General features: G+C 40.1%; 1 protein-coding gene across 5 annotated transcripts in view; it reads right to left on the reverse strand.

Annotated features, from left to right (window-relative positions):
• Heph (polypyrimidine tract-binding protein 1 heph) overlaps positions 1–15221 on the reverse strand; it is a 384945-nt gene that overhangs the window by 349259 nt on the left and 20465 nt on the right. For all 5 annotated transcript variants that reach the window (XM_071698916.1, XM_071698922.1, XM_071698919.1 and 2 more), the window contains exon 2: positions 7173–7197. In XM_071698916.1, the coding sequence (XP_071555017.1) occupies positions 7173–7197 (25 nt within the window). The remainder of the gene's footprint in view (positions 1–7172; positions 7198–15221) is intronic.

Here is a 15221-nt window from a genome sequence, read left to right on the forward strand (position 1 = left end):
TTTCTCCAAACAAAGCTTTTTTCCACGAATTTTTTGGGCGATGGAAAATCCTAAAATAACGGCCGATTGATATATTTAATAAATGTTTTTTTCAAACAACTGCAATAACAGGATTCAGTTGCGTAGTCGGCGTAGTGTATCGGAAGGATAACTATTAAATTGAATAATACAGTTGTTACCGTTGTATATTGTTCGGGCATTGCCAATTATTTGTGAAGAGCAAAATGGAGGAATGTTCGAACTGTAGATTTCCACGGTTGAATAGCACGGTTGAATACCGAAGTTAAATCGTTTAACAAGCGTTCTCGCCACTCGAACCGCTAATTTTTCTCATGGACGGTACGATGCAAGAATTATTAAGGGATATGTGGCGAAATTGCGCGATATTCTGGATTGGCTTGGAAAGTTTCCAGCTAAGAGCGAGGTAGAAATGAGCTCGAATTGGTTGCCGGGCGTATCGCAGAAGTTGAAATCATGTCGGTTGTTGTTCGCTTCGAGAACGGACGAATGTACCCTTATTAGTCGCGATAAAAAAAAACTTTACAAGCAACGACGATAACAGCGGCTTAATGATCGCGAACATTGTTATAAATGTACATAAAGATCGATATCAACCAATAATATTTCATGTACAAGTATCTGCACATTCATTTTTGCCTCTTCTCGCCACGTGATATTTTAATAAAAATTCTTAAATTATATGAGAATCAATAAAACTTTATCATATGTCAAATTTTGTTGGCAAACCGAAACATCGCACACATTTGAAATATTTATACTATATTTTTTATAGCAAATGAAACATTCGGCTATAAAATTTTCCTCGGTAATTATTTACTTTAGGGACACCACGCCAATGACTTTGATCTTGACATATGTTCTCAAGAACATGATCCTGAGTAACCTTCGAAAGGTTTTAGTGGGCGATTATTGTTTATTCAAAAGTTATTGATAAATGTAACTGAGAAATATAACAGTTCGTGTCAATATACTAAGAGAAGTAATTTGCTGATATGTGTACTGTGTCTATACACACATATCAGCAAATTACTTTCTTTAGCACTGACACAACCTGTGGTATATTTCTCAATTTCCTGGTACATTCTCAAATTTTTTTGTTTATAACTTTTGAACAAACAATGACCGCCGACTAAAACCTTTTGAAGGTTGACATGAACTCTGAGGTCATGTCCCCTAAAAGTACAATAAATAATTATCTTTTCTTCTCTCACACTCTTGTTTAGACGAAACATCTCGATATTTAGCTTCTCTCCGTCATGTTCCGCAAGAGCGATAAAGATAATCCATTATAGAGGATTTGTAGAGGAGTGCTTTAATTAGCGGGCGATTTGCGAGGATGTTAAGACAGTCGGCAACACGAAACGGAATGGATGTGCTTTGCGGAGAGCGAGAGCTTCGTACGGGTACATCAAGGATCAGCGAGAAAAGCGGGCCCTGAATCTTTCATGAAGAGGTCCGGTCCCTTTTAATGTGCATGTTAGGTGGCGCGGTCGCTGATGCGATCTATGTACCCGTATACATAATGTGCATGTATGAATATAGCGGCGGTACAAGTCCCTTCCGATGTATCACATCCTTATACATGAGACACGAATCCTGAGCGCTCTGATTATGGATCTCGGAGATGGTCCTCTCGCCGCTCGCGATTAATGCGTAAGATTTTTCACTCGCCAAGAAGTTGTAACTTGACCCCAAGATTTACATACCTACTTCGGAACATTCTAAGAATTTTCACGAGAACTTCCATTACGCCCAAATTATCAAATTACTCTGGGAACTTTTTAACATTGAAGTCGAAACTCCCCCCCCCCCCGCGTAACAATTTGCAGACAAATAAAATTTTTCATCACACATCTGCCCGCGACGTGCCTTTTTTATTCATTCTTCGAAAAGTCATCTTAGGCCCGGCATTAGACAAGTTAATTTAATTAGCTTCATGACGGTACAAAGCAGATGCTTGACGATGTTCCTAAACGAAACGCACCCACGGCATATCGCCTTCCGCGAACAATCAATGAAGTATTTGCGGAGGGTCTTTGACGAGCACAAGGGCCGGGCGTAGGCGCTATAGAGATCAGCTCTGTACGCAGGTTTCGCAAGCGCCGGATAATCAACGGCCATTATGTCGTCAACGCTGTCGTTATCATCACCGTCATCGCTATCGTCTTCTTCGACGCTGTCACGAACGTCACCGTCCTCACCGTCCTCACCGTCGTCGTCGTCGTCGGCGTATCTAATCCGTTAATGACTATTGTTGTGTATCGAGGGGAGGAATCATCCCTTAGCGCCAACGTGACCCCCAACAACCTAACCCGGACTGACCTGAATTATCTGACTATATACGCGAGGCCAGGTCGAGGTGGACGTATGTCCGTTAAGCTTCTCCTGCCCACTCCTACGAGTATCTGAGCTAATCTGAGGAGAAAATCGGCTCTCTCTCGCCAATCGATCAGCGAGCTTACTCCATCAGCCCGTATCATCGCCACGCGCGCGAAAATATGTATCTCAGTACTGAAGAAGTACATTAAACGGTACGAACCCATCGTGATGTAAAGATTCAATGATGGATCGTACCTTTATTCAGTTTATTCTGACGCAAATTTTTAGCTTTCCCTTCAGCGAAATACAAGTAACTATTTTGCCCGATATATAACGATTATCATAATTCCAAGCAGGTATTTATCGCATTAATGCAAAATGGAGATGCGCAGGCCGGCCGCTTGGCCGGTGACTACTCGCCATGGATGAATCGGCATTATTCAGGCCGACAAAGCGAACGAAATTCAATCGCTCTATCGAATCCGCATGGCCCGTAAACCTCATTGTCGTTATCGTCCAATCGGAAACAGGTCCACGCGACGTCGTTCATGTTCGAAGCCCGTCGAGGATTATCAAACTGCTAAACGATGTTTCGTTGTCACGAATAACAAACACGTTTCAAGTAGCGGGCAAAGGCTCTTGCACGCGCGACGCGGGCAAAAGGGGAGGGGGGGCATCAAACGGTTAATTAACGATTCGAGGAGATTAATGATGGATTTCAAGAGCGCCGATGTCGACTCGACAAAGCCCTCGAGATCAAGAGGCCATCGTGGGAGAACCGGCGGAGGGAGTGGAAAGAATAGGCAAGAGACAGAGTCTCGATGATAGGAATGTAATTGATATAATAAAGAAAAAAAAAGCGTAGAGACAAGCCTATAAGTGAGAGTCACTGATCTTTCTTTCTCTTTCTTTTTGTTTTAAAAAATATGTCGGAGAAGTGATTTTTCTACCACGCTCTTTAATTTAATGTAATTAACTTTGATTAGTTTACAACGCGTTTATCCATACGTACGTATTTATTTTCAAGGATTTTGTAGCTTTATGTCGACTTGACGACTAAGACTTATCATTATTAACGTACCAATGAACAAGCAAATATTTAGCTAATGAAGAAATAAGATAGCGTGATCCGAAAGAGAAGCACAGTAGGAGGAGACGATGGAAGGACCGTAACGGAGAGGAGAGGAGAGGAGAGTACGCATCGAGCGATCGGGTAATCAGCATAAGACCCTCCGTCGCCGCTTTGTCGTAACATACACAAACGCATCGACGTCCGATGTGTTGTTACCAAACACACATGAATATCAATGCGACGCGACGCATCTCGATGAACCGTGTCGGCACGCGGCGCCAGCCGCCGTGACGAATGACGGACTCGTTTCTACGGTTTTCATTTTCACACATACGACTTGGCTTGCTGGCACGTGACTCCATTGCGAATAGCATTTCGTCGAACGCGACAACAAAAATGTTCGCAATTATATCGCGACGCGGCGATACGGACGAAGGATGCGAATGCGGTTCGCGATCGAACGCATGATTGGACGAACGATCGTCTGTCCGGCAACGATAAAACATAAATATACCGCTCGTGTGTGAGAACATACATCGACGTTTAAACGAGGCCAATATATCACGCTTTTTGAAATTAAAGTATTTTTCTAAGTGCAGTGTTATGTTTACACGCGTAAACGTCTAAAAATGACACATTTGACCGAAGCTCTTTTTAGTACATTTAGTTTTACATTCTTCATGTTAAATTACGTCATTTAACTAGAAATGTGCGACAAAATTATGCATCGCGATTGCGATCTTGTTTAAGAATCGCAGTGAATACGTGTTAAATGTATAGAGATGTGCGCAAAATCACACACATCTCTACATTTAACACATTTAATAGTATTAAATGTGTTAATTTAATGGTATTAACACGATTGAACGTATTAACTTGTAATTTAATAGTACTAAATTACAAGTTAATACGTTCAATCGTGTTAAAAGACGTAATTTAAAACGGCAAGAAATGTGTAAGAAGAGCTTCTCAGCTAAAATAACACACTTAAATTTGCAGTGAACTTGTTTCTATTATAGAGCAAAAATAGAAACGTCGCATTACGTGGAAAATAATGTGAGAGAGAATCGTCCCGTGAGTAATTTATCCATCGCGCTTTCAACCGTGTGCTCCGTGCTATTTCCTTAGAACATCTTAATCCGAGGTTTACATCGCATACGTACGCAGCTCGAATAGCTTGATAATTTACTCGGCAAACCGCCTGTTACCAATGTCTTGCGCGAAATCCGGCTTTGCGCACGTTAGATCGGCAGCCTAAACGAGCAGACAATCTCCGCCTCGCTACGTCGCGTTACTCCGCGAAATATCGCGGTAAGTATTCGCGAGATATCGGCGCGACATATCGGACGGTCATTTCATCGCGAGGAAAATAGCCGCAATTACGCGATCTACGCGTAATCCGTTAAGTCCCTGACATAATATTCCGTTATTATAGCAAGGAAGAGGGCAATTACCGCGACCGCGCGGCTAATCCTCGGCTGCTCGATAGCGTTTGCACGTGCCGCGCGCTAGAGCTATTCCGTTTGCTGTGTTATTCATTAGCTGGGCCTAGGAAGCCCCGAATTATACAGGCTATCTCCCACGACTTACAGTCGTCCCGCGTATATAACCCGGGCCCTTTGAATCGTATTTGCCTACGCATATGTTTAAGCGCTCTTGGGCGCTTTGACCAAGGTGTACCCGGGGCCGATTATCCGAGCTCTCCCGCGAAACCTTGAACACCGGTCGCGGCTTCCGGCCGTTTCCGTCCTGCGCCCGCAACGGATAAAACGTTAAACGGCTTGGGGCTCGTTAGACCGCGATATATCCTCACGTTCGTGAAAGAGAAAATTCTCCCCCGACGGGCGAGAGAGCGCGCGCGCGCGTTTTAACGCTGCTCGAAAACTTTGAATAACGGGTCTGTTGTTGGTCTGTTAATCCCTCGGGGGTGCTCGTATTAATGTATTAAAGTCCCGTAAATATTTGAAATTTCGCTTCGCGAGATAATAATCTATGTCTGCGCAATTATAAGAGTATTTTATACATCCACGATATTATCAGAAAATATCAGAATGCGTGAAATCACTTTATCCGTGCTTCGAGTAACGGCACAACTCGATAAATTTGATATATACCTATCCAATAACGTTACAGCGATGCCAAAGCAACCGAGGGAGAGAGGATTCGTGCAGGGGAGAAATGTCATCTTGTTACCGCGTCGAAAGGTTACTCACTACGTCAAACGTGGTGGGCGGAGAACAAAGAAGCAGGCTTCGATGAACAAAGAGCCGGAGAACGGATCGCATTCGAAACTCCCATGTTCGCATAGGAATCCAACAATGGTCGGGTATCAACCGATTTGCGTTTGGGGGGGGAACTTTGGTATCGCGTTCGCTATCCCAGCCAGCGTCAACTTACTTGGGTAACCAGTAAGAAGAGCTACAAATGCGCGGTGGACAGTCGTACCTCGATGCGCCGAGAATCATTTGGAGCTTTAGATATTTACCGAGTAGGTGTAATTGTCAAGTGAGGTGAACGTTGCAGAGAGAGAGAGAGAGAGAGAGAAGAGAGAGAGAGAGAGAGAGAGAGAGAGAGAGAGAGAGAGAGAGAGAGAGAGAGAGAGAGAGAGAGAGAGAGAGCGCACAGAAACTTCGTAAAGAGAAATTTATAATATAACTTTTGTATGTGTACGACTGTTTGCACGACGTCAATTCTGCAGTCCCCTTGAAAATTGATTGGGGAAGCTATGTCTCGCGATACACGCAAGGTCTTTCCTTCTCAGATCTTCGCCGGTTTTCGAAGCCGACAATAAATAACATGGGAAGTACGGGAAATCCCATTTGCTGTCGATCCGGAATGATTGATAAATTGCCCTTATTAATCCTCGAGCGGAGCCTACGCGCGGAGGACTCGAAGATGAAGTTCCGTCGCAGACGATATCTTCCGGAAGTTAACTTCTCTTGAAATAACACCCGTGCGGGGTTCCTCCCGTTTACATTAATACGTAAAAACCGAAGCGAGCTTACGACAAAAATTAAACGAATCAACAAGTTAACAAATAGAAAAAAAAAATTATCGCTCGACCGGAAACTCCCAAAGTTGGGAAAATAAAAAAAAATGTCTACTTACGTGAATGGCAGAAGTTTCAAGAAGATAGGTGGAAGGACTGTCAAGTGCAGGTATGGACATCACATCGACAGGCTTGGTCGTTATAAACGGAGGGAACCGGAGTCAAAACATTGGCCGTACAGCATTGGCAAAACAATCGTCGCATCGTCTAATTTTTTAATTAATTAAAAACGCGATACCACTCTTCGCGATTGTGGAAATAAACGCTCCTTCCGTATGGACAAGAAAATATTTCTTTAATCTTTAGCATCGCGCGCTATTCATTTCGTCATTCCAAGATCTCACTCGATCACAATAATAAGTGATGTTATACTACTATAGACGATAATTTTTAACACGATTCTAAAAGTGTTATCAATATTGATCAAAGTTTCCTCTCTTATGAATCGCATGAAGTTGATAATCCAATTTGTAAAGAGTCTTACTCCCCTACAAATATCTTATTTATATTTTTTGATACGTTTTCGGATCTACTAATTCCACCAAGAAATTATAGAAGAGAGAAACAGCGATAGTCGTAGAGATGCAAGAGAATATACGAGAATGAAAGAGAAGGAAGGGCGTGATAGATACAGAGAGTTCTACGAGAGATAGAAGTAAAAAAAAAAGAAAGATAGAACTAAAAACGTGGCGCATACGGGAGAGCTCGTACCTTCTGCCCGCTGTGAAGAGTATCTCTGTAAAGTAAAACAGAAAAGAGAAGAGTTAGAAAAAGTGTACATAAATATGATAGGTAGATAGATAGATAGACATAGCAGAAAGCGCAGGTACAGTAGGCGATTCTCTAAGTTGAAACAGTTACCCGACAGAGAGAGAGAGAGAGAGAGAGAGAGAGAGAGAGTTTTCTATTCTATTAATAAAAATCACAATGTGAAGATAGATGTGTGCGTATGAAGGAGAGACAGAAAAAGAAAGAGAGAGGCACAGAAATGGGTGACAGAAAAGTAAAGAGATAGAAGTAACACATACAGCTAAAGTGGTAGAATGGACTCATTTTTGTGAATTAAGTAAATTTCGTCTATATTGAATATTGTCTCAAAATAAAAAATTATCGATTAGGAAAATTATTTATTAAAATTAATTACCGATTATGATTATTTAGAAATTTTTTAACATCCATAGCTGCATTTATTATAAGAATCGCGACGAGTCTTCAATGTGCATTCAACGTAAACTTTATCAACGCATAAGAGGTTTCAAAATGAAAAAAAAAAGAGACAGAGACAATTATGTCGTCCCAACATTATTTATTCAATTTTTATTTACAACTTAAAGCTAAAAATATCTAGAAACTAAAATATATCTGGAAGTAGCTTCTTCTCCGTCTCCGAATATCAGTAGCTGCAACCATTGGTCTGAAAGAAAGCCCGGATTGAAGGGAACTGAAAACAACGAAGAGATAAGCGTAACGTTTCATACCGTCTAAAACTAAACGTAGTTTTAAAAAAGTAAGAATATTTTTTTTCATAACGCAATTAAACTGCTGTTTCGTCTATAAACATAATAAATAATTATATTGAATAAGTAACATTTACTTCGCTAGTAAATAATTAATCTAATTAACAGTTAAGACTTTTTAATAATAAATGATTATATTATATATACGCAATACGCATTAGCATTAAATCCTGCAATTAATAATATTACACGCAAACATTAAACCGCGAGAATCTCTCTCTTTCCTATAATATCGTTCCGTAATTTCACATTAATTCCAATTGAAATTTATTTTTGCAAAGGCAAAGGAAGGCCTTCGAGGTGATTTAGTCCACCACGTACGGTAAAGTTTCTCCCTTAGGTACTATTTACGTAAGCAGCGGCTGTAAGTTTGCATAACTTTCGGTTCGCGATGGCCCAGGCGATTTTTCGAGGCGCCGCGTGATGCCCCCGTGTTTAATTTTCTCACCATCTCGCTTGCCGTACCGTCGGCAACGAATTCTAATTAGGCACATTATCAACCCTTCGCGAATTGCTGCCTGTTGGTCCACGATAACACGCGAAGGTTTCCCTTTAACGCGGATCGCAATGGCACGAGGAACTAAGCGGAATTTCGACTTAAGACGCGAACAACGATCGAGTAAACCGCGACTCTGACCGCAGGATGCGGTTTATTCTGCCAACGTGGCTAAAGAAACTACCTCCCATGTCTTTCCAGAGAGATAGTCAGTGTATTACTGTATCTATTAATATCTGTTAATTATTTCTTTCGCCGATGGTTTGCTCTTTAACCCTTTCGCGCCTCGCCGGGATATATATATGTCCCACCTATACGGAAAAATTCATAACTTTTTCAAATAATAACCTTTTGATAAGCGGCTTGGCTTATTTTATTCATGGAGGGTCAACACTACTCGGAAAAAAATTATGAAGCATGTTATTCAATTGTTATTATAAAAAAATGGGTCAAATTTTAAGCAAAAATGGAAATTTGGGGTAAAAAATGTTAGTAGCTCAATCACCAACTTCTACACGAAAAAAAATTTAGCTAAATTTAATCCATATATTACACTGAGAAAAAATGTTCTGCATTTTAGTAAATATTAGTTTGCATATAACTGTGACTCCATTTACTAAAGTAAAGAAAATTTTCCTTTTTATTAATATATGTGTATTTATTCAATTTATTGAGAAAAATATATACTAATAAAAAGGAAAATTTTCTTTATTTTAGTAAATGGAGTCACAGTTGTATGCAAACTAATATTTACTAAAAGGCAGAACATTTTTTTCTCAGTGTACGACTATATTAGCTGTAGTAGCTAATCTTTTTTTTCCGTGTAAGACGGAATAAATCCAGATAAGTTGGCTTTTAGGGTTTTTGAGGTTACTGATCAAAAATGAAAATAATTAGGGAGCAGCATATTTAATAATAAATAATTGTTATGAGAAGTTGCGTAAATTGATGTTATTACTACGCAAAATGACGACCGATATATACTAGTATAATTTTGTCGATAGAATAACAAATGCGGTCGATGAGCGGTGAAGCTTTTCGTTGTCGCGGTATAACATGATGCAGACCCGAATTTGTCAATGATAACGATGAAGTGTCCATTAAATTTACATAATTACAAATAAGCTTAATGGCATGCTAGGTGAAGTAGGTAGGTGGTGGGCTATTTCGAGTCCGATTACGCGCATACTAGACATATATGTAGGTAAGCAAACATCTCGGGTGAAGAGCCAAATCGGAATATACTGATTGCACCCAGTCCCTCTTATTGCACTGTATATCATCGATGTCCCGTAATCGGAATGGAATCGAATACTAATGCAACAGCGCGATATACATTATTGCATTAGTTGTATTAATTATGCTAATTAATGATGTTAAACAATGTCAACAAACAGCGGCACAGGCTCCGATGACGCACAACATTGTCGATTATCTGGCGCGCGGATGCCGCGCTGCGCGTGTAAATCGTGTATAATCTTTCGTTTGAATAAAATTCTTTTCTACTTATTATGTAGGATACTTAACGGTCGTCTCTATACACTGTGGATCGTAAACCAAACTAATCCTACAGGAATAATTAATCCGCACAGTCATTTAGGCTTAACGGGCCCATGAACGTAAGCCGAACACCATGTGGACACTCGCATATATTTACACATCATGTACACCCATATACTCGCGTTTTTTTTCACGATAATGTAATAAATTTGAGGAAAAACGAAAGCAGTTATACAATCTAATTTATAATAAGAAAAGTAAGGACAAGATTCACGAACGGAGAGCGAAAGCTAAAGCTCATTTTTATGTATTTACATTCCTTAATTAGAAAAAATAAATCAGACGAACGAAACGGGCTATCGCGATTACCTATTTCGTGCAACACAAAAGGCAAAACGCGATTGACGCGAAATTTTCATGATAAAACCAACGTCGTCCAACACGATCCTTCACCGCTCCTTCAGCTCGCGCATGTCGCGCACTCGTGTGGACTCGTCGTATTGACATGTAGGACGTGTTTTGCCTGGGCTCGCAGCACACAGGCGTCCACTCGCAGACACTCGGGGGCACATGCACGAGCATCAACGGATACCACATCGCGATTGGCACTCGAGAATGCCGTACATACGGCGTCCTCGTCGACCAAACGCGTGCATGTGTGTCCCGCCGACGGTGGCTGTGTGTGTATGCGCGCACGTGCTGAAGAGAGAGCGGATAAGCGAGGGTAGGATGATGCAGCAGCTACAGGTAAATGTAATTAGGGATTGATCGAATGGTAAGCGCGCGGAGCCGTCTAATTGCCCGAGCCGATAGCTATCTTCCGGCGGATGCTCGACCGACGAGAAAGCTCGAAGCTCCTAGGACTACGATTGGCGGAACAACGATTGGAGAGTCGGCGGCGGCCAGGAAGAACCTGGTGAGACGAGATTATGATTCCCTTCGCCCCGAACTGATCGTAATACGATCTTTGATCTTTCGCCGAATTTCGAGATTAAGGATGTTCTGGATGATTTGTCAAAACGCTACGAAGTTGATGAAAATTTAATATCATATTTTGTATCCTCTTTCGAAGTTCGGGCCAAATTTCAGATCGATTCACAATTTAGATAAAAAGTTACCAATTTTTTAACATCCGAATTTTAACACGTAACCTTGTGGCGTTACAGAGAAAAGTGCAAAAAAAAACATTAAAAAATGCTACCAATATAGTGATATTTTACACACAAGTAGATCATCAGCGAACAAAAATATGGCAACAAAATTTGAAACGATTTACAACATTAGAGTTTTAAAGAAATTGCAAAAAAAACAGTGAAATTATTGCTCGGACTTTTGGCGCGCGCTATGGAAGCAATTACTTTATTTTATAATTTTTCACAAATTTCACTTTATTAAGTTAAATTCAGGGCAAATTCACTCTCAAATTTTTTGCCGAGATTTTCTTGAAGAAAAAAATAGTAACAGTTATTTACAATCACTAAATCTACGTCTCTTACATTCTATTAGATTTGCCATAACTATTTATATACATTTTTTTGTCTTTGGATCTCTGGAGAATTAATATTGGCCGGTGTTTTTAATATTTCCATGGTTCCTTTTGGTTGGACTCCAGAACGTCCTTAACAAAATCCTTAACAGATTAAGAAAATTTTCACGAAAATGAAAACCATGAGGCGTACACAGAAAAAAAAGAATATCTTGATTTAAAAACATCTTTAAAATGTTGAAATAAAAAGTTGAAATTCTTATAAGAAGATGTAGATTGTTTCGTATATACGCAACATTACTATAATCTTCTTATAAAAATTTCAACATTTTATTTCAACATTTTTTTTCTTGATTGAACTATATAATGAGTTCATTCAAGCAAGTTTTCTTCATTTAACGCAATATAATCTCATTTCAAGATTATATATTCTTGCGTATATATGAGTATAAACAGTAGTGTTGATTTGACACTTCTTTTTTTTCTGTGTAGTTTGTTAACGAAGAATGAAGGTTAATGCAACTTTTGCGTCTCCATTTCCGGCGTTTACGTAACCGAAGTCAAGATGCAATTGTCGACAAAGTTAAAGGCGATTTCGGCGAGCGATGTGTTAGCGAAGAGACGCCGTCGAAGCGTGACGCACGAAATTTCCATTTAAGCTGCGAGCGTCGAAGTTACGAGATGGACGGACCATCTCGTGAGCGACTGTCGATAGATGGATAGGGACGGAGACAGAGACAAACGGTGGGGGAGGGCCGGGGGGCGGGGGAAGGAACCGAGGGACAGGCCTGTATGAAGGGAGAGACCCAGGCACCAAACTATTGTTGCCAATATCTCGGACAGTTCAATTACTTGGTTATTACGCGCCTCCAAACTGACAGGGTTGCTTACATGCTTCGCCAAGCGGCTAATGCATACATGCATGTACACAAACTGCACTTATGATGACATTTCGCGCGATCCCGTCGCAAAGCGAACACTGTGCCGTCTGCATCATCGAGCATTAATCTGCCGCAATCAATGGCGCGTTTATAGTGGGTGTCTCTATTTGAGAACTTAATCGTTTAATCTCGTAGATATTCTTAGCGAGCTAATTAAATTAACGAATTAAAAATATGCGACTTTAAATCAAAGCGATCAACTGCCGATTTCAACGGTCCGACTCGAAGCTCCGTTCGTAAAAGTTATTTACATAATGGAGAACATTTTCCCCCGCAGAGAATAAATCCGCTCCCTCTCGTCCCTTTTATTAATCTCGATTCTCAATGTGAATTGAACAAGAATTTAATTCCGCACGGATCTAAATATGTTCTTCGAACGAGAGATTTTATATCCTAACCCCATAATGAAGGAAAATTGTCTTGAAAACTGATAAGCGCGACAAACCGTTCCATTAAAAACTAAATTTTTTTTACCTTTATATAAAATATCCGTCACCGCAGTGCGAAAAGTCGGTGCCAGGAGAGAAGTCTCATATATTCTGAATATTTTATATTTTAAGGTCAGCATAATTCAAGCCAAGAATGAAACCACGTTTTGCACTTCGTTTTCATTTAATGGAACCGACGCATCGGCTACGACGTATAACGATTGATATTTCGGTTAACTGTACGGCCGATGCACGTTGATTGGAACGAACACTTCTTTTTCTCTCTCCCCGACATTCGGCAATAAGCGTACCGGTAAAATGATTTCCATTTCACGCGGTCAAAACGAGCAACGCGCGCGCGAAAGAGAGAGAGAGAGAGAGAGAGAGAGAGAGAGAGAGAGAGAGAGAAATCCCGCGCGTAGAAATAAAATTCAGAATTATTAATGCCGTGACATATCGTATTTCGCTCTTTTGTCCTTGTAATTCTTATAATATAAAAAAACCATACTGTTGTAACGCATAATAATGTGATATTGCAATATATATATGCTACGCTTTTAACGATAAATCAGAAATAGTCGGTGTACAATAATATCTCTTTTTCGAAACGCGGTCAAACGATACATGTATATCTGAGACGTTAAAATTGATAAAATACAATTTTGTTCGTCTCTCCACTTTAAATTTCACGAGAATTAAAAATCATTAGGAACTGGGCACTCGGACAATTTTTATCCTCGTGCTCGTGCTCGCCTTTCTTCCGCTGGCTATCGGTCTCTTGTCGCGAGTCAAAGAGAAATTTGATACTGCTCGGGAGTCTCGGGATGCTCCCAGATTATTCGGGAATCTTCATGATTATTCCTGCATGCTTACGAGTGATCGGTCGTCTATCGACATCTCGACATCATTATTACAAATGCAGCACTACTAACGATTTATTCTGCGTTCTCGCATAATCGCACTCGTAAATATTCGCGAATATGTGTGGGCCTGGCTTAAGATTCCTTAAAATTACAACAATCCATTATCACCGACGTAAAATAATCTTTCTCCGCTAGATCGATATTCAATATTTAACGAGATTATTTTAATTAATCCGAAATCATGAATTCTCAGTGATTATTATTCCGATATACACAAGTGTAAGAGAGTATTTGAATGGAATGGAATTTTTTATAAATCGCGAGAACAACGGAACGAAAGAGTCGAATAATTCTGATCGAAAGCGTAGAATTCGATTTGTCAACTTCCGAGTTGCGAAGTGAATTGCCCGGCCATCCTCGTTCGGCTCGTCGTTGGGGCCGGCCCCGACACGGCCACGTCGTGCATTTACGACGCTAATGAGTCGAACGAGAACTTTTCTGTTGGCGATGCAAATGAGGCGCGCGCAGAGCTACAACGCGACCGATGTACTTGCACTTGTCGGAGCCGCGAGGATTAATGGAAAAACGCTTCGGAAGCTTCGCAACTCGCGATAATTGATCCCAGTTTCCCCGACTTAATTGACATAGTTTTAGATAAGTAGAAGGGGGGTTTCCTAAAACGGTAGATGGCAAGAAACGGTTTGACTGATGGCTAAAGTATGACGAGGAATGTTGAAATGTCATAATGAGATAAGGAAGCGAAAGATGAAATTGGAGCAAGAGATATGTATAAGATAAATGAGGATTCTCAGTCGTACCGCTGTCATTCTAGATACACGTTAAAAACTCATTTCTATAAAAATTTAATATTTAATATGTAATATTTAACATGTAAAATATCTTGTCTCTTTTGGTACAATTTACAAGCAGGTCGTTATATATTTGCGGCGCATTATCGTTTACTTTCCAATATCAATTACAGACATTACGTTTTGCATTTTGATGTGATTAATTGATGTGACAAAAAATATAAAATAGAATGAAAGTTTTCGTAGTAATTAATGAAATCTAATTGCATAGAGGGAATACAGGGAATGAAAACATAATATCTCGCTCAAGCTTACTATATTTAATTTAATATCGCCGCATAAAAAAAAGTCCCGCGTTTGTTCACTTTATTAAATGGACTTGTAGTTCCGCGTTAATATAATTGCGCGCCGCTATGCAAATGTAACGGGTAAAAATATGAATCACGCAACACACATCACGTTTCGCTTAACAAACTTTACATTACATTACCAAACATAATCTTCGCGTATTCATTTTACACCACAGTTCTCCGCCGGTAAACGCCGCTCCCAAATGTACAATCACAAATGGAAAGCTTGGCAGTTTTTTGCGTCGATTTTATCTGCGAAAATGCATTTCAATTATGGCTTTTAAATTCCGCATAACGGATTAAATTATAAATAACTTCGAATTACTTATCTCAACCCGCCCTAATGACCTATAAATTGAGCATAAAAAGC

This window comes from Temnothorax nylanderi, unplaced genomic scaffold, assembly GCF_030848795.1.
Source record: "Temnothorax nylanderi isolate EJ_2023f unplaced genomic scaffold, tnyl_v1.0 TNYL_tig0017_pilon, whole genome shotgun sequence".
NCBI classification, from domain to species: Eukaryota; Metazoa; Arthropoda; class Insecta; order Hymenoptera; family Formicidae; genus Temnothorax; species Temnothorax nylanderi.